Source organism: Pyrgilauda ruficollis, unplaced genomic scaffold, assembly GCF_017590135.1.
Source record: "Pyrgilauda ruficollis isolate IOZ18807 unplaced genomic scaffold, ASM1759013v1 scaffold25, whole genome shotgun sequence".
In the NCBI taxonomy this organism is placed as follows: Eukaryota; Metazoa; Chordata; class Aves; order Passeriformes; family Passeridae; genus Pyrgilauda; species Pyrgilauda ruficollis.
In genome coordinates this window covers 7,635,463-7,657,880 of record NW_024523822.1, presented here as the reverse complement: position 1 = coordinate 7,657,880, position 22,418 = coordinate 7,635,463, and the positions used below count along the sequence as shown (strand labels likewise).

The following is a 22,418-nucleotide window of genomic DNA, read 5'->3' as shown; positions in this document are numbered from 1 at the left end:
TATGGTGCTGTGCCCCTAAAATATCATTTCTCAAATGCAAAGCGGTTTTAGAGGAACAGAAACTGTAAGAATGCCAGGAAGAAACACAATCCTTGTTCCTGCCTACTCTGGCAGACCACTGCAAAGGGGGTGAGGGCAAGACAACCCCCGAGGGCTTTGGGTTTGCAAACCATCAGGAGGGCTCACACCCGAATTGCACTGCATTTATGGTGTAATTGCTGCATTGATTTTCCTCTTGTCCTATGTCTGAGTATATGATGACAGTGGATGTGCCCTTCACAGCTCCCCTCTGCTTCTGCCCACTCAGACAGAGGTGCTTACTCTGAACCAAATGTAATAACTTTATGCCAACAGATGCAGCCCTTCCAGATAAAGGGACAAGGGGCTCCAGTTGAGCCACTTGTGCTTGGGACCACAGCTAAGACACAGGAGGCATTATCAGCTTCAAAGCAGATGCAGAGCAGCTTCAAAACTTTTTTGAACGGGTCACATTAACTGTTCAAAATTCATCACAGCTCTTGGTAGTTTTTCCCTATCACTAATCTCCAACACAAATGACAAAATACAAACTAATCCTTGTTTCTAAATGAACTTAACTTGGACTAGCTTCCAGCTGTTCATTAGCATTATGCCTTACATCTAATTTAAACAGCGTTTTAATACCTCAGTATTTTGCACATGAAACCTTTAATGGCACTTTCTCAGTAAATGAAGCAAGAAAAGCTGATTGCCTCTCATCATACTACAATATATTCAGCTTTTATATAGTTTTTTTTTGTTTTTTTTTAAGGAACTTTTCTGCATGTTCTCTGACTTTCAAGCATTGTTTCTTACAACCAGACTCCATAAATAGATGAAGGAAATCCACACTACTGACAGAGAAGGGAAGTCTCCTCTCCCTTAATATTAATTGCTCTTTTTTCTGCCCACAAATCCCAAGAGCAATTTTTGCAAACAGCAAAACAACCTAGGGACTCTAGTTTTGGCACTTAAATCCCTAGGCTGCTAACAGGGTCACTGCATCCCAGGCACAGTTGTCAAACCGCATGCTCATCTGTATTGCTCAGGCTTTTACATTTCTTTGCATTTATCTCTGTAGCAACATTAGTGGCTGAACTCAAGTTCTCAGGCAGTCTAGCTCAGTGTCAGCCACAGATTTTATTAGAAGTGAATTTGCTGGGAAAAGTCACAAGTACTGCCACTGGGAAATGCAGAGATGTGCTCACTCTGGGCAATGCAGGGCAGGGTCTTCCAGAGGATAACACAGAACAGCCAGATTATATTCCTGCTCACAGCCTCTCACCAAAGGACTCAATCCCTCTAAACAATGAGCCTGGAGAAACTCTCCCATGAGAAGTGCCTCTTGGGGTCCAACGTTATTAATGGAAGTCAGGAGGAGCACGAAATCTACTGCTGATTGCTGGAGATCTTCCTCTACTCAAAATAGAAACTCACTGGCAGATGGTCAGCTTGACCACAAGCCTTTGCAGTCTGCCAGCTAACCTCTCCTAATCCATGTGATACATCCTGTATTGATCTGGTGCTTTATTGTTGCTCTGAGCATCATGCTGCCAAGTCAAACATCTCATCAAAGCCCATTATGGCCCTGCCCATCTTTATTGATGGAGTCAGTAATCTTGTAGTGAAGGAAAATGAGTTTGCCTGCAGGACTGATTTTTCATGAAACTGTGCTGGCAGTCATTAATAATTTTTTTCTTGTCTAATCCATTATCAATTGACCGTCCTGTCAGCCCCAGCCCTTCTGTTATTATTCTGCTTGGTAGCAATGTCAGGCTAATCAGCCTATAATTATCCTGGAAATCCCCCTTACCCTTTTGAGCACTGACAGTTCAGCACTCCTGAAGACCTGTGACATTTCATTACCAGTCCAGAATATGATTTACAACAGCAAGACAAAGATGTGTGCAACCAAAGACGCAGCAGTACAGATGACAGAGTGCTCTGTTGCACCAAATCCCTTCCAAGACCTGCTCCTTCTATTTCTGCTACAGAAGGACCTGTTATTTTTTTATTTGCAAGGAAATAAATGGCTGTTTTAAAATACATTTCAAGAGGAACAGCTGGTCTTTGCCCTTCTAGTGAGTCAGCTCCAAATGTAGCACCAGATTTTCAGCAGAAGAGCAGAGGCTTTTAAGTGAACATTTACCAGCCTGTTTTTATCCCCATCATGTTCTTGCACAGTGACCAAGACTGAGTAAAATGTGGTTACAACTCATGCTCTGGGAGGTGGGAGAGTTCTGCAGCCACACAGATGCTTGTGCTGCCAGAAGAGCAGGGCTGGCACCGATGCAGCAGCAAAGGTCTGTAGGCAAAGGACAGGCAGGAAATCTCCAGCAGTGGCAGTGCCAGCTGTAGCACTCCCAAACCATGGCTGTAATTTGCTCTTTTCCACTCATATCTCTGAGAACCTTTTGATTTATGCCTCTGCTTCTCTTCCAGTGCACCATCAGCTGTGAATGCAGGTGGGTGTTAAATAAGATGAAGGATAACAGGCTCCTGATCCATCCCAGCTCTCACTGGCAGGACACATTGCCTCTTCCTGCAGATTTGTGTGGCTACTTATCTGCCTGCTGTTTCTCATTACCTGTTATTTATACTGGCCAGCTTTCCATCCACACAACAAAGTTCACAGCCAAGCTAATCTGTAGTCAGGTTCTCAAGGCAGATTTTCAGAGACATTTGCAGCACTGGCTTCCCCAGAGCTCTGCAACTCCACGTGAGCCCTGCTGGCCGTGGGACGTGGTCCTGTGGTGAGACAGAGGCTGGTGGGCTCTTGTCTTTGCTCTAGGGGGTTGTGATCATATCTTGTACACTTATGCAAAAATGGCCATAGATGTTTGGCCAAAGTGGAACGAGAAGGGAAACTCTAAATGTCCCTAGGACAGAATCCAAAATATTTTCTAGCAAAACCAAACCTACACTCAATCAAACTCCTGCCTAATTAAATGTGTTATAGCTACCGAATAAATGAAAAGGAGCAACAAAATATCCTTGAAATAGTACCAAAAATAAGCCACTGGATATGAACACAATAATTCTGAATGCAAAAGCAATTATTCATCATCCATGTCTTGCAATATGAGTCTCATTCTAAATGAATGGTGCTGAGAGCTTTCACATCATTGCAAAACTCCCGAGCTTTTCACAAATATTGTAGTAAGTTACTAATGTAGCCTTGCGAGGATGTTGAATTCAGTCTGGCAAGGACTGAAAGAACTTCTCAAGGACTGTATGAGAAGGATATCACCGGCAAGAAATACAGGGCAGAAACTCCACCTTATAGAGTTTTGCGCCCCCCAAAGCCCCCAAAGGTCTGTGAACATCAAGTGATTTACCAGCTGACGGAGGTAGTCCTGAATTGTGCTGGGATAGACGAGTACACTGATGGCAACCAACGTGTTGAGAGCAAAGTCAAAGATCTGGTAACAGAAGAAAGGGATGATCCAAGCTGCATGTTGCTAAAAAGGAAATAAATTAGAAACTCATCAGCCATAGGTTAAAATAGAGGAATATATGTCTTTCTACAGGAATCTAAGGAACATTTGACATGGAGTATTAAATCAGGCCTCAAGAAATATGACATTCAGCCAAAAGGTTTGGCCAAGGCAATTTGGCCGCTCTACTGCAGTCATGTGTGTGGTGCAACTCCCACAACTCGTTACATTAGGAGATTTAGAAACCACACAATATTTTTCCTTTCTAATTAATAGGATTAATGTTGGAACAAACCACAGGCTTGGGAAGTGAATGGGAAAAAATTCCCTTAACTTTGATAAGTACAATATTCAGTTCTCTGAATTCACCATTTGCCCAGAGCTTACTCCTGTCTGAAACTGCAGACAATCAACACAACTGCAGCAGGGGGCCCTGGGGTAACACTGATCTAAGCAATCAGTTCTGCTGCCTCTTCCACTTATTTTCCCTCTCCCAATTTTCAGCTAAACAAGTAAAGAGGCAATTGTTAGAAAACAATTTTCTTAATTTTGTTTCTATGGAGTTGTGTGGTTCACTTTATTCGTGTCTTCCCCAAACGTAATGAATTACCTTATATGCACCATATGTAGCCATTGCACAGATCAGAATCATGAGGAGAGAAATTGCAGTGGCAATGCACATATCTGGAAAAGAGACACATCACATCAATGATTGCAGGCAAATTCAGAGCTTGGTTCAGTTATCTTGCCACCTCTCTTGTGCAGAGCATCTCAAAGGTCAGGGTGGGAGATGGGTGGAGATGGGGTCAGCTGCATTGCCCAGGCATTGCTGGAAGAAATCTCTGGCTTTTGTGGGGAACCCCCTAAGTACAAGAAGCACAGACAGTGCTTCTATCTGTTCAAGCCTGCAGCATTACACTGTGCTGACACACTGTGCAAACAACTACAGCCTCTATAAGACCATGGAGATAAATGGTCTAGTTTTTTATAAGCATTTTCAAAAATCAGGAGCAGTTTTGACAGGACTATTTTACTGGTGATGCTGATATCTGTAGTGAGAATGTGTCTGCTTTTCTGCACTCCAGACTAGTTCTTCACCAACAGCTGCTGCATACCATTGCTCACATATCTCTGTACTGGAAAAGGAGCAAAACTGGCAGATAAAGTCATCTTAGCAGAAATAACTTCTTGAAAATTTTCATTTCAACCAATAATACTACAGAGATATATTTATTAATGAAAATGTATAACTGTCAGGAAAGGTAAAGCAGTAAAGGAAGGAAAATATTCTATTCTTTAAAGTTTTGATTGGAGGAATTACAGGACTCCTATCTTTTTATTCTACTGCTGATCAGCTTTCAATTAACATTTCATTCAATTTAAGAAGTTCCTAAGCCATGAACAGTTAGAAGATGATCCTGGGGGAAAAAATTACATGTTTGGTCATTTCATATGCACCTCCCTAGGTATCACTACAGGCCACTGTCAGGAGATCAGAAGTGAATTTCTGAACTTGACCTTACAGTGAGTTTGGGAGTGCAGTGGAACATTGTGCCTATTTTCTGAGGTTAAACCAGTGCACAAAGAGGATGCGAGGTATATAGGACATGGCTTTAGACATCCCACCTCTGTTGGTCTCTGAGGTACATGCTGTTCACATTGCTGACACCAGGTTTAAACTACCTGCCTTGATGAGGTATGTGGAGGAGCTCTGAGATGCACAAGCACACAACAGTGCTCAGAGTGTTCACTACCCTAACTTTGGAAGCATTCAAAGTGTAAAGATGGCATCATTTCATCACAGAGCTCCCACAACATCTAACTCCAGCACATGATGAGGAGCATCCCACAGCATGGAACAGTCCTCAACTCAACTTCCTGGATGCATCAAAATCAGGTTCTGGATCTAACTCCAGCACATGATGAGGAGCATCCCACAGCATGGAACAGTCCTCAACTTCCTGGATGCATCAAAATCTGGGTACGTGCCCTGGAGCATGTACCCCAAGTCTCTGAGAGGATCTGTCAGCTGTGGACAGGTCTCACCTGCCACCACGAGGAAGCAGTGCAGGCTCAGCCAGGTGATGGCTGAGGAGGAAGGACAGGCACTAAGTCTTGTCTGTCATTATTTCCAGCCTACCAGAATGATCATCCATGTAGAGAACAAAAGACCCAGTCCTTGATCCTCCTGTGCCTGAGGGAGCACAAACTTTGCACGAATCCAGATTTCTGCATGCAGAGAGGAACCTGAGACCTGTGAAGCTGGAGGAAAAATGAGCACCTGCTGCTGGCAGGTGAGGACATGTCCAGAGCTGCTTGTGTTCTCTGGCTCCTTGGGCACTGCACCTACCAACAGGAGGATTAAGGACTTCAGAACCCAGGTCTCTCCTTTTCCAGAACACTGCCTGTGTCCTAGGTTTCAAGATTCTTGTTCTCCCTCTCTTACCCCCAAAGTTTGTCCTTGTGATGGCATAGGAACTCAAATGCCACAGAAAAAGTCCTATGGCAGGCTACTTCCTAATTTAATGGATTAAATTTGAAGGATAAAGTGCCCTTTCCTGGCACTTGGAGGAGCACCTTCAAACCACTGTAGTCTGATAAGGCCCTGGAGCACAGATGTCCTTTCTCACAGTAGAAATGCTTGAATCTTTGTCTCACTGTTAAAATAAGCAGGTCTCACCCAGGAGAGGGGCCTGCACTCAGCAGTGAGTTTAGCTCACCCTGGCACACACTGCTGCCTTCAGAGTGGCTTCCTGCACCTCAGCTCATGGGTGCTACACGATGGCATCAGGAGGCATGGGCTCCCTGCTCATCATTCAGGAGGGAGTAACATCTCAGTGCATCCCAAATTGCTCTCCAAAGGCACCTCCTTCTCCTCTTAGAATGTGTAGAGAATTCAGACAACCAGTGCAGTGTTTGAGCTGCATTACCTCGACCAGTCTCCAGGTTTTTAGGAGCTGTAAAGGCTGTGCTGTGCCTGTTAGAAGTGATCTGAATTCTGCCCTCAAGAGGAAGAAGTATCCACAAAATAAACTCTACTAATAAAAGGTACTGCCGCCTCTTAAGACACTTCTGGTTGTGTGGCCATTTACTCTGGCTACCTACATACATCCTGTGAAATCAAAATTATTTTGAATGGACCAAGTACAATTAAGGTAATGAAAGAAAAGAAGAGAAAATAGCTGCTGTAGTCACTAACCTCAATTGAACCTCTTGTAAAAGACGCTCATGGATCAATATTTTGATTCTGACCATCAGTTTGGAGGCACTGCTTATGCATTTGTTCTTGTTCCCAACAACCTACTTCCTGCATCTGGGGGGAAGCTGCTGTCATTGTCATTTGCAGCAGATACAGGAGTCACAGGTTCCGCTTTGCTGGTGACTGCGGCAGTACTGGTTCAGAGCCAGAGACCAGCAAATTGTGATGAACTTGACATTGAAGATCTGGTCCGACACACTCATGCTCCCTGTCTCCACTGTCTCCCTAACTGTGCTCCACCATGCCAAGTCCTAGTTGGCTCAAGCTAGTTCTTTCTCATTTAAGGCTTCATTGGGTTTTTTGAGCCATGTCAGCTTCAATTAATCAGAGTGAAACTAGATATGCAGCACATTAAATGAGAAACTGACAAGGGTGTATGATTTTTTTCCAGCCATGCTGTGCTTTCTATAGCTAGAAGGGCTGTACTTGGGACTGCTGAAGAAGTTATCCAGCTATTTGTCCTAGATGGCTTTTTGAGTTTTCTCCTTGGGTTTAAAAGAACCAGTTGAGTTTTTTTCTCCTTGGGTTTAAAGAAACCAGTTGAGTGCTTTAGTTCTTACACTTTGCAGTGACATCCTACTTCCCTGCCTCTTTGGAGAGAAGATGCTGCTGGGGCTGGGCAGAGCTTCTGTCATGCGGTACTTGTGTGCACAGCAAGCTGCAGCTCGAGCTCCCTCGAATCACCTCAAAAGTATTTCCTTGCCTTCGCCACTCCTCTTGCAGAGGAGGCTGATGGTGGGTGCTGCAGGGACAGGGAGGAGCAGCCAGCAAGGCCACTCCCAGAGTGTGGAGTCATGAAGATCTCAAACCCTCATCACCTGCCGCAGCCCTGGAGTTAATCACTGGCCCTCAGCTTTGAGAGCAGGGGTCAGAAAGCTGCTGAGCAGCAGGCTGCAGTCCTCAGGCAGTTTCTCCACTGTCCCAGCCTTATTTATCCAAGAGCCTTCTGACCGCCAGCTAAGGATTACTGCCTTGCTCTCTCCTGCAGGCTGCTTGTGCAAGCTTGAGGCCACTGCTGCCAGCCACCATGCAGCCCCCCGGGTCACAACCTGCACAGCTCCCTGAGAAAGAGAGGAGGGCAATGAGAAGGAAAGAGTATTCTGCACCTTTGGGCCCAGCACATTTATTCCAGAGTATAAAATCAGAGGGGAAGATGCTGCCCTGAATATCCTATACTGGGAAGGGATCTAGTTTTTTGCCCCTCCCTATATCTGGGACTCGTACTGCGTAGGAGGTGTTGATTGACAGGAATGTACCTACTCCACTTCCATTTATCCCCCAGCAGAAGTCCAAGCCTGCTGTTGGTAGATTTCTTTATAAAAATTTTCTATTTGAATTAATATTTTTAAGTCCTGGGTGCATGTCATATTCAGCTGAGAGATCATCACATTATTCTCCCCTGTCCTGAGATGTCTGCTTGTCCTGTCTGCCCATCCCAGGGCAGGGACATGGGCAGATTTTGACCTAAGTTGCTGGTATCAGTGTCAAAGTTCCCCTCAGTTTCTGTAGGGCATGCAGAGGATGTCAATCCTTGTTGTCATGTGGCCTGTGAAGTATCACACACACATCTCTGACACTATGACAGCAGTAAATAAAACCAAGCAACACTCACAGCTTGTTTGGGCTGTTGACATGTCAGGATGGTGATCTGTGTGTCTGAAGAAGCTGAACAGAAGGCTCAGGCAAAACCCTCTGGGAAGTCAAAATGAATTATAGGGCTTTTCCATCTCCTGTGCTGAGATTATTAGTCTTTCAACAGCAGCAGCATTACATTGAGCAGCTCACACATTTCTACTTTTCCCTAGTCCAGCTTCTAAACTCCCTCAGGAAATAATAAAAAGAAAGATGAGACTAAATGGGCTCAGTTGAATATCCAGCAGAGGAGGAAGCCCAGCATTTTACCATGTTCTGAGATGTACATCTTGGAGAGCCACACAAGCCACACACACTGGTGTCTTCCAGTACTCCCTCTGCCACATGGTTAAGTCTTGGCAGACTTTCCTCCCCCTTGCTTCCTTTTCTAGAATAGAAGGGAAAATAAATAGCCTAGAGCTTTTTTCTACGTGTTCAGGTAAATCCTTTCTCTGACTAATCAAACAGGTACTTTGGAGCCTCTGGTAATGCCCTTGGAACCACACTAAATCCTGGGATTAGAAGTGATGTTGCACTGGTATTTTCAAGCACTTTGCACTAGGCTGGCTGTGGCTCTGCAGGTGGCAGGAATTTTTCCCATTGCTGGAACAGGAAATTGAGATTTCTCCATAAACCAGACACAGCTAGAAATAAATCTGAACACAAATATTGGTGGAATCCTGGTTTCTTGGAAGTCAAGGGAAACCTGTCATTAACTTCATTTGACTACTGTGACACAGCTGATAAGTTTTTTTCCAGATGATGTTTTCAGATCTTTTATGAGGGATCCTCTTACAGGAGAGAGAGGAAGGGAGTGACAAATTTTACATGTAAACTCTGTGTCTGCGTTTTTTTGTTGTTTGCTATTGGTAGGAGCACCAATAGGAAGAAGAATAATGGCTATTAGTGTTTGTGTCATTATTATTTGTCAACAGAAGTACAGATAACAACTTTGGGATCTTCTTTAGCATAAAAAAATCATGTATCTTCCTGTATTTCATACACATGGTTTCAGTGCATGCAGCTAACCTGAAAAACACTTCTTCAAAAAAGACAAAAGCAGGAAAACAGAAAAGTATGTGAAATTTTCCTGATGATTTATCTCATAATAAAGCATTTCATTACATTTGAACAAATATAGTCATGCTTAAAGAATAGAAGAAAGAAATTATCTCCTGCCAGCTACTTCCAGTAACCATAAAAGTCAGTAGCTTGACTCAACGACCTTTACTCAGTAAGGCACCAAACCAGAGGGAGCCAAAGAATAAAAGAAGACATTAATTCAAGTGTTCATTTGTAATTTAACTGCCTGTGAAATGTTCCCTTTACCAAATGGAAATGAAGTTGCTTGGCCCATAAACCATCCTTTCACAGTCTTGCAGGGCTCACTCCAGAAGCCTTGATAAAAATATACAGAAAATAAAATTTTCAAGTGTAGATGGAAATCCCCAATGTACTTTATCTGACAGCTACTGCATTACAAAACAGAATTACAATTTTAAAGCCTTGGGCACTGGCAGGCCTCTGATGTCAGCTATATAAAACCACACTGACAGACAGTTATTACCAAGGTTAATCTCTGAGAATTAGGACAAGGCAGTCAGTTTTAATATGTCAGAATCAGCTAGGAGCCCATCTGTATCTACTATGGTCCTTACTTTCTTAAATCCAGTTATATAAAAAGATTTTTAGTCAGAAGTTGTAGGTGGTTTTTCAATGAAGACACAAAGTTGCAATCACCCCTTATCATTAATTCAATGTAGACCTTCAAGGCATATTTGCATAAATACCTTGTGGAAATATTCATCCCTTACATGATACCCAGCATCTCCAACACAACAATGGGCAATTTTTTTCTCATGTGTGGGGCTATTGCTTCTCCTACAGACATTTTTATTGACTTCAGTAGGAATGAGGAAAGGACTTAGAACCTTTAGCTGTAGATGGGGGAATTCTGAGCAGAAAGACACCAGTGTGATTAGCAACAGACCTTGTTTCAGACTACTATGAGAAATGTTGAATATAACTATCTTGTGAGCAGAAATGAAAATAAACAGACATTTTAATCAAAATCACATTGAGGGAAAACTTGACTAGATATGAATTAAACAGTTGAATCAACAAACCACCAAATAACTTGGAAAAGCTATGGAACAGGAAAATATTTTCAAAGGACAGGAGGTTTTGTAGGAGACATAAATGGCCTAGCTTACCCTTCTCTGAAACTATACTGAAGATTTTCTATGATGCCTTTCAGTACGAGAAGGGATTCTCTGTGTTATTGCTAATATGCCTGTGACTGTACAGTTGATATTTGCATCTACATCTATTTGGGCAGGTTTGTGCAAGTCATGCCACATGCACAGGGGGTGCATGAATACACCCAGCAGGAAGGGACAACAGCAGCGTGGGCTCTTGTGCATGTGCAGGTGCTTGGGATGTGGTGCTGCAAGATGCAGAGACTCCTTATCTCCCTCAGGCCTGCAAAATTCGCCCGGGGCTTTCAGCACCATGCTCAGGGATACATCCCCCTGCCAAGGGCTGGCTCTGCCCCTGCCAAGCCAGGACACAGCAGAGCAGATGGGTTGATTACTAATAGGTAGGTGGCAGATAAGGTTACCACCAGGAAACAAGTTTGAACTGTGTCATGACACCTTTCACAATAAAAATGCATCTGCAAGATACAAAGGTGAAGCAATAATTAAAAGGACAGTAATTACTGGAACGATAGGACAGTTACATAAATGCTGGAGCAATGAGTGCTAGTAATTAGGGAATTTGTACTTACTGGCATCATCCATAAATTCAAATTCACCCCCTAATTCAGCACTAGTCAAGTGGTACTGGTCAGGATCAGTCAGGGCACTCAGCAGAATCAGCAAGACCACCGAATTTATAATCTACAGAGAGGAAAAAGGGAAAAGGATCAGTCTGTGAAAGTAATCCATGGAAAACCTCTGGGCAGCACATACCCACCAAGTTTCACACCAGCCTATGACAGAGACTGTTTCCCAACTGTACATCTGTAGTACTTAACACTTCAACTAATTCCTCTAAGCTGGTAAACAGGACTTCTTCCCTAAGTAGCAGCATGAAAATGAAACAAAATGTAGATTACCTCTTTTAATTCCAAGTCTATTCCACACCAGAAAAGTTACCACTGCTTTTTCAGACTATAAAACATGTTAGCACATCCACAAGTCCTTTCGAGATTATTACAAATGGGTGCTGTAATCAAGGACTATCAGCATGGCAGAAGCAGAATTGGGGACAGATCCTGTAAAACTGCTAGATGACCAAAGAGGAGCTCAATTACTATGTTTTAAGAGGCCATGAATGGGGTGCTGGTTCAGGTGAGCTGCTAAATGAGGAGGCCTGGGGGGGGTGGGAGGAGGTGGCAATGTGAGCCCCGTGTCTGATGCTCACATTCCTGTGTCATATGACACAGATGGACATTCACAACCACCGAGGCCTTGGCTATGAAATGCAGTAAGTGAATTAAATGCCAAGAATATCAAGTGATCCAGTAGAAGCGGATTGTCAAGTATCAGCTATGAACGGATTGGAGAGGTAGCCAAGAGCTGTATTTTAAAACAAATCTGAACAAAATGCTCATATTGCTTTGAAGTGAAAAGAGCTAATTGCAGAAAAGATTGCTCAGCATGAAATAATGCAGCCAGGCTAAAAGCTTATTCTACAGAAGTAGGAAGATAACTGGTGAAGAAAATGGAAAGAAGAAAGCTCAAAACAGTACACTTGGAAAGACGGATTTTATTGCTTTGGTTCTCACTTCAAAGTCATCCTAATCTGATCACAGGTTACTAACAGCAACAAGAAGGTGTAGGTGTAGCACAGGTTATTTCAAGACATAACAGGCTAGAGAATTTCTCAGGTAAGATAAGTCCTTTTTGATAGGTAAATTCCATCAAGTCCAGCTGATACCAGATCTGTTAGCAATCTTTGAAAACTGCTGAGAATAGATTGAGTTCACAAGACAAGAAAAGAGCAAGAACAGTTTATGCAATTTCAAAGCTGGAAGGTCATTTAATGAATTTCTAGATAGACTGTGAGAACAAAATAAGAACAGATAATCAAGCAGTCTCCCCATTAACACTTCAAATTTGTATGGTGACAAATAACAATCACCACGGGCTTATCAAGGACAAACTGTAAGTAATTGATCTTTATTTTCCTTCTCTGACAGACTAAGAGGCTTTATGGACAGGAGAGAAGCAGTAGGTAACATCTCTGCATCTTAGCACACCTTTTGACATTATGAGATTCTCACAAATGAGCACGGAAAACCTGGTTTGGTTGAATGTGCAGGAAGGTGAATGCACTGCGAGCTGGATAACTGTACTGAAAGAACAGCTGTGGCAGATTTAAGGATTCACAGCCAGAAAAGAAGATATATTGATTAGGGTTTTCCAGTATCATTGAGAGACTTGTTATTTTAAGTGACTTGTAACCTCTACCTTTCTCTAATTTGCAGACAATGCCAATTTGTAAGCACTTTGTGAAATAAGATTAAAATTATTTTGACCAACTAGAGCAGAATTCAGACAACAGAGCGCAATTCAGCACAAAAAGCATAAAGAAACACATTTGTGAAGAACTTCAGAAGAATGTGAACCCAGTGGAATCCCACAAGCTCAGCTTTAAGGCTACATGGTGCTGGGCAGTGCTGCAGAAACCTGGGCACTAGATGCATAAACTATCCTCCCACTTGCCCTCCATGGGCCTCTGCAGAAAGGACTCAAAGTCCTTCTAAAATGTACAAGGAAAAACCCTGGGGAAGATCCTGCATCAGAACAGAGGGTAGTCAGACATCTGGAATGTAGGGCAGATAGGGAAAAAACTGGGGTTACTTAGCAAGGAAAAAGTAGGGGGAGGTGCTCTCAGTCTTTTATGAGCAGAAAGGTGGGGGGAAAGAATGAGGAAACAGATCTACTGGGTAAACAGATCTGAATTATAGCAAAAGAAAATTTAAGTTAGTGTGGTGAATAATAAGAAAAGCAGAGATTGTCTGGAGGGAGTTAGAGACTGTCATTGCATTTTTACATAGAATAGTTAAATAGCTTTGTGTTGGGAATGCTGCAGCATGGTCTTGTCTTGGCTTTCTCTTGGTTTTGAAAACATCAGATGACTATCAAAATTCAAAGTTACATTCCATAAATCTTACTGGGTTTTAACATTATGTATAACTCCATGTCACAACTTAGTTCTTGTTTTATACTCCTTTGTCGAAAGCTAGAAGATATAAGCCAGTAATAAATATGTTTACCTAAGAAGACTACTCAAAATGTCCAAGCATTCAGAAACCATAAATGTATAGAGTGTTGCTATTTTAAAGACATATTTTTTTGGGTACAGATGTAGCCATGAAATTCATAAAATACTGACCTACGCACTGTACTTTCTCCTTATGGATGTGTCCTAATTCAGATTATGTGATTGTCAGCATTGCCTTAAATTCTGTATAAGATATAGATTGTGTTTGCCTGATCTGAAGTCTGCTGCAGTCAGTAGGAATCTCTCTAATGCTCTTTAATGCATTACTTTTCTGTTCTATCAGTTTGTTCTCTTGAGATCCTCATAATCAACCGAGCACTTTCCAGCTGTGCTGTCAGCAGTGCAAGTGAAATACACCACATGTTTGTTTGCTCCCTCTTTCTCCCAGAAATGTGTGCACAGTTGGGTGTATTGTGTTCATTAGGGTTTTCCTTTTGTTTTGAAAGTGATGTGACTGTTGAATTTTGAAAAATGCTTTAATGCATAAATTCTGTGTGTCTAAAAACTTACTGATGTAGTGTTTTCCAAGGACACACAGTCAAGGACAAAAGCATAAAAAATTATTCCCTGTTGGTATATGCAGTTAGTATGAGAGCTGAAATTTCCATTCTAGGAAAAGCAAAAGAGATTCCTGTGCTCTTTTGATAGGGCCAAAATTTCCTTCATGATGTTTTACATTTCTTCAGCAACAAACACTGTAACAACCAATTAGCAATGCTTAGAAAGCATTTTAATTATGCAAAGTTGCAGGAAGCTGCTAAACCCTGTACCTTCCCAGTGAGACACACTGTCCTCCTTTCATGGATGGAGAAACTGAAACGTGTCCATGGCCATACAACAGCAGGATTGCAGCAGGATGCTCTCCCTGGAATGGGGTAAAATAACTTGAACTGTGTCCTGTTTGCAAAGCTATCAGTGGTAAACAAAGAAGGGGATACACGCTGCCTTTGGTGTTGAACAATGGCTGAAGCCAAGTCTGACTCAATCCTGTAGTTAAACATTCTGATAGTGAGATGAAAATGTGGTAGAACTGCTAAAAAGTATGTGGATGAAGGAACAAGTGCCACTGCTGATAGTTTACCTAAAGCTGCTGAGCTGACACAGCTGGCCTGGAGACATAATGGCTGACAGACAATCACCCAGTCCCAAACCTGAACAGCAGGGTCTTCTACCACACTCCCTCCTGCAGTGCATGTGTGGGGACTTCTCCCTTGAGTGGGGATGCCCTTCAAGGTTACCTTTCAAGGCTGAGTGAAAGAAACTGGCCCTTGGTCACTGATATGGGTACGTAACATTGATTTGTTAATAATAATTATTTACCAGTTAATATTTTTTTGCTAGCTTTAATACAATTGTTTCAATATTGCTTCATGGTGTACTATAATAGCTGTTATATCTCCTATACTGTGTAGTGAAGAATTCTGGTTAAAATAGTTTTGTCTAATCATTATAATAATAATAATTTTTTTAAACTTATTTATTTAAATATATCTGGTTTGCTGTCCTTCATCCTGGGGAACAAAGTTGTATAAAAGGTTCAATTATACCTACATAAGTTGTATAAAGGTTCAGTTATACCTATATAATCCTTTAGCCATAAACTGCTGACAAACTCTGGGATTGAGACAGGATCCAGCCATACCCAGACTCCTCTATGAGGAGTTTAAAAAGCAAGGGGATCCTTTCTACACCCTGTGACTCACCAGGAGGGTTTCTTTAATAAACTTTATCTGAAGCTCCCACTCTGCCCATGACAGGTGTTCAATAAGAATAAAATGCAAGACTTTGCACCATCAAGTCGGAACTGTGACCACTGGGTCCTACAGCTGATTGCACCCCAGCGGTGCCAGGGGCTCAGGAGAGGAGCTCCAGGGACACTCACAGACCTTATCCGACCTGCACAGCCCCAACCTGGGCTGCTCCACACCCTGCCCATGGCCCAGGACCCCATCCAGGTCAGCCTGGGGTCATCAGTCTCTGGTCCCAGTGGTACAACACCACGCCAGTCTCCAGCCGTGCTTCCAGGGAGGAGCCCGTAAAGGCATGTTGCAGCTTGTCTCCAGCTGTGTCCCTGGTCCCAGCCCTCTTTGCTTTTGTTTGGCCTTCCTGGTTTATCACCTGCTCTGCTGGGGCTGGTGGTGATCAGCCCCAGTTCTGCTTCTGGGCTCAGTCCCTGCAGGATGGTGTTCAGAGTGCCCTAACAACACACTGGACAAGAAACCTACAGAAAGTCCTGAAAATGCCCAACTGTGCCCTTATTCTGATATGGAAATAAAAGAATTGTTCTTTTTAAATCCCAAAATCTTACTTCTCTGGCAGCCAGATGGAATTACAATCACTTTTTTTAATCAATGAAGGCAAGGAAAATAACTGCTTTATAGAGACCACAGAATGTATGAAGCCAAGGAGAAAGAGGAAATATTATAAAAGAGACATCCAGATATTAGAGCAGTAACTGGAGTTCCTGCTGTGGGCTTATAAAACATAATTTCAGATTTCAGTAGAAGACACTTTAAACAGCAACAGCTGTGTGAGGAAGGCGCATGCAGGCATGAGCAGCACAGGCAGCAGGAGATGAGACTGGGACTGTCCACCAGCCACTGATGCTGCTTCCACCTGCACTGTGATAAAGAACCAGCAGCTCAAGCACAGCGTGAGGCAGTTTTGCTGGAGAGGATGTCCAGTGGTCAGGATGCAAGGACACAACCTCATGTCTTCCAAAGGCAGCATCCAGCAATTAGAAACTATATAATGCATGAAAATTTCAGACTTCCACAGTCAATGAGTCACCCTTTTTCCATGTCATTTGTTACAGAGGTCAGCAGTGAACTGTGGTGACCCATGGGAATAAAGTGCAGGGGAAAGGTGTCAGAAACCACTGCAGCAACAGGTGATCAGAAAACAATTATCACTATAATTTCAGACCTTTTGTAGAAGTGCAGCTGCATGGTATCTATCCCAGCTTATCTAAAATAAAATTAGTTGCAGTAGCTCCTAAGAGCACACCATTAACTACTGATCTATGATGAATCTACTGATGATCCCTAACTCAAGCAGACAGAGAAATGCTTGTGCCAGCAACTTACATAAATGTCTGTAAACACTGAAAGAATTGCCAGGAGTTACAATGGCTTTCAGTCAAGAGTCAAAATAAAATAGCTTTGATAAAGGAGTATAGAAGAGGAAATATTATGCTCACTTTAAATCAATACACTGCATTAAAAATACAGTGATGTTTCTACTGAAGCCTACAGGTTCCCTTCTACAAATATTCTACTACAGCTCTCCCAAGACTTTCTAATGCAGTGAAGAGAGATACCTATATTTACAGGAAAAAAGAGCCTCCCCCAGCTTTTCTTTCTATTGAGGGTTCAATTTATAACTGAATCCATACATGCAGCAGTCTGAGTGTTATGGGTGGTGAAAGATGCTCGTACAGTTTTAATTCTGTTACTGTTTTCAGCCTCACTGAACTCAAGAGAGATCCACTTAAGCACACTCCTTAAATCTCAGCATTGGTGTAGAACTAACTCCCTGCCTGTGCCCCTTTTTACAGTCCAGAGCTGGTTTCATGACACTGGGAAGACTAGTAACATGTAGGAACTGGCACATGGAGTTCTAGCATATTTTTAGTATCCCACAAAACTGCCATGGTTTAGTTTGTTGTCCCCTCCAGAGATACTAAGGAAGCAAATTGGCAAGGACATTAATTTTAGTAGTAAGAAATCCTAAACATTTTTAGTAAAACTTAAGGAAATCTCAAGAAGAACCCATGTACCTTTTTCTCTGTTTGTCTCCAAAAAATTCAAGGCAATTTTGAGTCTAGGTACCTGTTCTTTAGAGAAATGATAGAAACAAAACATCAGTCTTAAACTACTTTTGCTCCTTGAAACTAAACAGAAGAGTATTTTCTAGCACTTGGATATATGAAATCAGTATCACTATCGGAAAAAGTAAGAATGAATGGAAAATGTCTATTTAAGTATCTCAATGTCTAATTCTCCCTATCTACCCTTCCCTTTTCACTAGACATGTTCCTTGCATATTTCTTCATTTTTTTCTTTAGGCATAGAAGATATTAATAAAAGCAATAACACTTTTGTTCAACAAAAGGACAAAAGAACTCTACGAAGGCAAAAAAAATCAGGTTCAGGATTTAACTATCTCATGGTAGATCTGCACTATCTGGGGTGCCTTTCCCAAACTTCTCTGTTAGTGTAGATAATGAATTAAGGTTTATTGCCCCATATAGGAAGATTTTTTTCTGTCTGTTCTCTGTCTCCCTGTTAGGCAAAGTTTTGTGTTTGTAAGTGTTCACTGGGGGCTTTCTCTGAACCCTGACTGAAGAAGAAACAAGGAGACAATTTTGTCAATAAAGGTTTTACACTGAGTGCTGCGAAGAGCAGGTAAATAGCACATAAGGAAAAAGAAACAAGATGTCCCTTCTGTGTACCCAAGTTTCTTGACAAGTCTCACAGCAGTGGTTCAATCTCTTTCGCTGTGGGGGCACAGGAGCTACATCTGAGCGCAGCACAGCCACTGGTGTGAACTCCAGGAATGGAGGAGCAGGAAAACCCTGGCTGTCTGAGCAGACATCTCTCTCTTTTTCCTGCTGTGTAAGCCTTCTGCCTCATGCTAATGAAAATGTTTCAACTTCCCAGTGCTTGGGGACAAGCTGTGGATGTTAGTGATGCACAGCTTAATGAGTGGTCCAACTTAGAAACCCAGACACCCTCAACTATCTTTTCATCCCATGGAGCAAAACAGACTGAACAGAAACAGAAAGAGGGACACTTGAACTTGGGTTAAAAGGGAATCCTTCACTCCTTTGACCAGTGAAATTCATTATTAGGCATTATTACTGAAGCCAAAAGGTTGAAGGAATTCAGAAAAGGATGAGCTATTTATTAAAAGGAAATGCAAGTGTTTAGTCACATCACAAAAGATCTGAAAAACAAAATATAAGCCTTCCTGCTTCAGGTGACTGCCCAACCTTAACGTTACAGGATAATAAACTAAAATGTTGTCCCTGAACAAGCTGTTCTTTCTCCCTGTGTGGTTTCTCAAAGCATGGTTCTGGCTGCTATCTGAAATACTGCACTGGAATAGGAAGAGCATTAGTCAGGTCAGAAGTAGCAATTAGGTTTTTATATTCTTTAATTTGGAGAAGATAGGGTAGTCACTATTTTTCCATGCTACTTATGAGAAGGCAAAGAATCATCCAGACAGGCTCAGACTAGCATATTACAAAGTCCATATTACAGAGAGCATATAATAGAAAGCTGCATAAAATATTTCAATCAGACTTTATACACAATTTCAGCTTTGATTGCTATGACACTAAACTTTAAAGACTATGCTGATTAAATTGATATAGGAAGTCCAGAATAATTTACCAGCACTCTTCTATACAAGTGACTCAACTACTGCCTCCTGCCAGCCTTTTAACAAGCTTAAAACCCAAACCACAAGAGGTCTGTTATTAGTGAAATATGGTAATGGTTAAATTTATTTCAAAAATAGATGGACAGATTGTGCAATATGCACATGAGAGGTTTCTGCCTCCCTAGAGACAGAGTTTAGTTTGTTATATACTTGTGAGAGACTGAAATGTTATGGTTTGTGGCTTAAATATTGTTACGAAGGACTTTTTGCCCATTAGGGCAAAACTGTATAAAGAAGCTGCAACCACCAAAGCCCTCCTCTCCCTGAAGATGCCTCCTGAGGGGAATTTGGGACAGTGAGTTAAGCTGCCTAAGGGAACTTGAGATAAGACAAAGGTGACACTATTGTTCAATCATCTCAGGTCTAGGGAGAAGGAGACAAGACTGAGGGAGAATGAAGTATCCTCCAGAAAGCCAAACCCAGCAGCTGTCCTGAAAATCAGCTCTGGCTGGGTTTGAGGTGGGGGAGGCCACAGCCCACAGACTCATCTGCTGAGTTTGCACAGACTGCTCCCCAACCAAGGGGGCAGGAGGAGAGTTTTGGGTGTGTGGCATAACCTCAGGTCAGAGACAGTGAACAGCCATCCTCCCCTACACCAGCCCCACAGGCCACATCCATGGGACATTCAGGAGAGGCAGCTGAGGGGGTGCCAAAATCCATCAAAGACCCCCCAAAGTGCTCCCCAGACTTATTCCTGATGCCTTGCAGCAGAGTCCTGCAGGTGATGCAAAGTGGTGCGACTGCTCCAGAGCCTGTGGCAAGAGACTGTGTCAAACTTGTTCCTGCAGGAGAGGTGCCTGGGCATTCCCAGCTGGCCTGAGTGTACATTAATCCACTGAACTCTGTGTTTTGAGGCACCCTCACCACCAAGAAGACCAGAAGAACAGGATCAATAGGACACCATCAGGATCCATGGAATGGTGATATTTTCTACTTAATCTGTCTCGCTGTCACGCTCTTCTTCTCCCGTCTCCTTGTTCTATTTCCTTTTTTCTCTTTCTACCTCCCATTTGCTGTTAAATAAAATCCATACTACTGACTTTGGCATATGGTCTTGCTTGCACCTTAATTTGGGCAGAAGCATCTCCTTCATAATTTTACATAATTTTTAATGATTGGATCATAACATTATTTAATCTTACATCTTTCCCTGATTTAAGGAAATAAGCTATTTGTATACAAATTTATCAGTGGAGTCTTTGTTGCTTTTTGTATTTAAAGAAAGTTTAGCCTGTATCGTCCTGAGAATGACTGCTGAGGTCTTCTGCCCAACAAGACTTCTAGGGAAATATTTATGGAGAAACATAATCACGTACAACATTGCTAGATCAACTCACAATTTCTCCTAAAGGTCATCTTGGTTCAGAATGCAGTGGAGAACTAGCAGAGAATTGGTATGCAATAAAACCTTATTAGAAAAAGGGTTGCTCAGCTGGGATTTGTTTGGTTTCTGCATTTGCCCTTGACTTCCAAAAATGCATGTTTGAGCCTCGCAGCTGACTGTGAAAGCTTGAGGGCAGACCTGCTGAAGTCTGACTGTGAAGTGGGTTGTGGCAGCTCCCACAGGTCTAGACTTTTGTGTGAACTTGTGACAGAGGAAGGGCCAGGCAGCACCGCTGTAGGTGTTAGCTGGGCTGCACTGTGCAGGCACCCACTGGCCCTGGCCAGCACACTGTGTGTCCTGCAGCAGCCCACAGCCCCATCCGTGCTCAGAGCCCCCTCCACCCTCCTTGGACTTGGCCACTGCACTGCTGAGAGGACTGTGCTCTGCTTTTGAGAGCAAGCCACGTACAACCACTTCATTTAAAAAACAACCTAATAAAAACCAACACCAAAACGCACCAAATCACTGATCCATCACTCTTATGCAGCCACCACAAGCAATATCCACAGTAGCCATATAAGTGACTGCACGCTTGAAGCACTCTGCAGCCAAGGCAGGGATTTAGTTACGCAAGGAAGAAGTGGAAGGATGGGACAGTACAGATAATTACAGAAATAGTAAAGAACGCGATCACATGTATCCTGTCTGGCTGGCCACAGCTGTTTCACTGTTGGGAAATGCATCTCTCCAAGGTGAAAATCTCCCACAAACCTGTGTTTCTGCCAAAAGCATTTGTCCTGTCTGTTTTAAGCAGCTTAATGTATTTCTGGGTAGAACAAGACCTTGCTCAGCACATGGCAGCAACAAAATGAAAAGCAGTCCCAGCACTCTCAAAACCCCTTTCAAGGCTGAGTACCAGGATGACAATAGCTAGAGCTGACTGCAGATACCTGCAAAAGAGCTGACCCCTCAGGAGGTGCAGGAACAGTGTGCTAGGCTCAAGTCCATATTAACTCTTCAGGGACTTTCAAGGCTGAGTACCAGGATGACAATAGCTAGAGCTGACTGCAGACACCTGCAAAAGAGCTGACCCTCAGGAGGTGCAGGGACAGTGTGCTAAGCTCAAGTCCATATTAACTCTTCAGGGGTGCCTCCCTGGCAATTCACCTCACACTGACCAGCAGCACTCTCTGATGCCTTCAGACACAGGTGTGGGTTTTTGCTTCTTATTCTGCTGTTTGGAGATTTGGGACTTTAAACCTCCAGCCCTGCTTGAGAACAGCACAGAAATTGCCCTGCACATCTTCAAGCATCTGCCACTTTAAACTTCCAGAGTTTTACAGTCAAAGCACAAGCCTCACAATAAAACAAGAGAAAAAGAAAGCAATCAAGGAAATTAATTCCTGGCTATTTTGCAACATCCGTTCCATATGTCCAAGAATATATAAGACTAATTGCATTTGCACTGACGTCAGTCTAATCAACGATCAGTTTAGGAAGCTTAATGTGTTCTCCTCTGGCTCACTAGGAGATACATATTAACCTTCAACAGAACTTCCAAACACATTTTACTTGATTAATGTAATACCTCCTCTCCTTTCCATAAATATATTCATGATTTTTTGTATAAAAACCCAAATGCAATTATAGAATACTGAACTCTTAATGGGATTCTTTCCTTCAACAAGCATTTATGTAAACTTTGCTCCTCTTACAATCAACCATCTGTTTTCTCACTGGAGGGAATTTATTATCCAATTGAAGGCCTTAATAAGAAAAAATGGGTATTTTACAAAGGTTTGCAGTTTCTGAGATGATAATTGTATTGATTACATGAGACAACTGTGTCATTATCAAAATAACTGATGCAGATTATCAGCTGTCATTGCAATGATTACATACTCTATGAAATATTTGGGTGGTATTTGGGGATATAGGAAAAACTGCCTATGTTAGGGGATTAGAGCTTAAAGACATTTTCATAAATCCTTGTGTTGTGTCACAGACTAAT

At 42.4% G+C, this 22,418-nt stretch overlaps 1 protein-coding gene across 1 annotated transcript in view; it reads right to left on the bottom strand.

Annotated features, from left to right (window-relative positions):
- The window catches only part of LAPTM4B (lysosomal protein transmembrane 4 beta), a 59,637-nt gene that overhangs the window by 30,298 nt on the left and 6,921 nt on the right, over positions 1-22,418 (bottom strand). The window contains exons 2-4 of the mRNA XM_041470881.1: positions 11,135-11,246; positions 4,066-4,139; positions 3,357-3,479 (exon numbers count right to left, since the gene is read on the bottom strand). Coding sequence (XP_041326815.1) covers positions 3,357-3,479; positions 4,066-4,139; positions 11,135-11,246 — 309 coding nt within the window. The remainder of the gene's footprint in view (positions 1-3,356; positions 3,480-4,065; positions 4,140-11,134; positions 11,247-22,418) is intronic.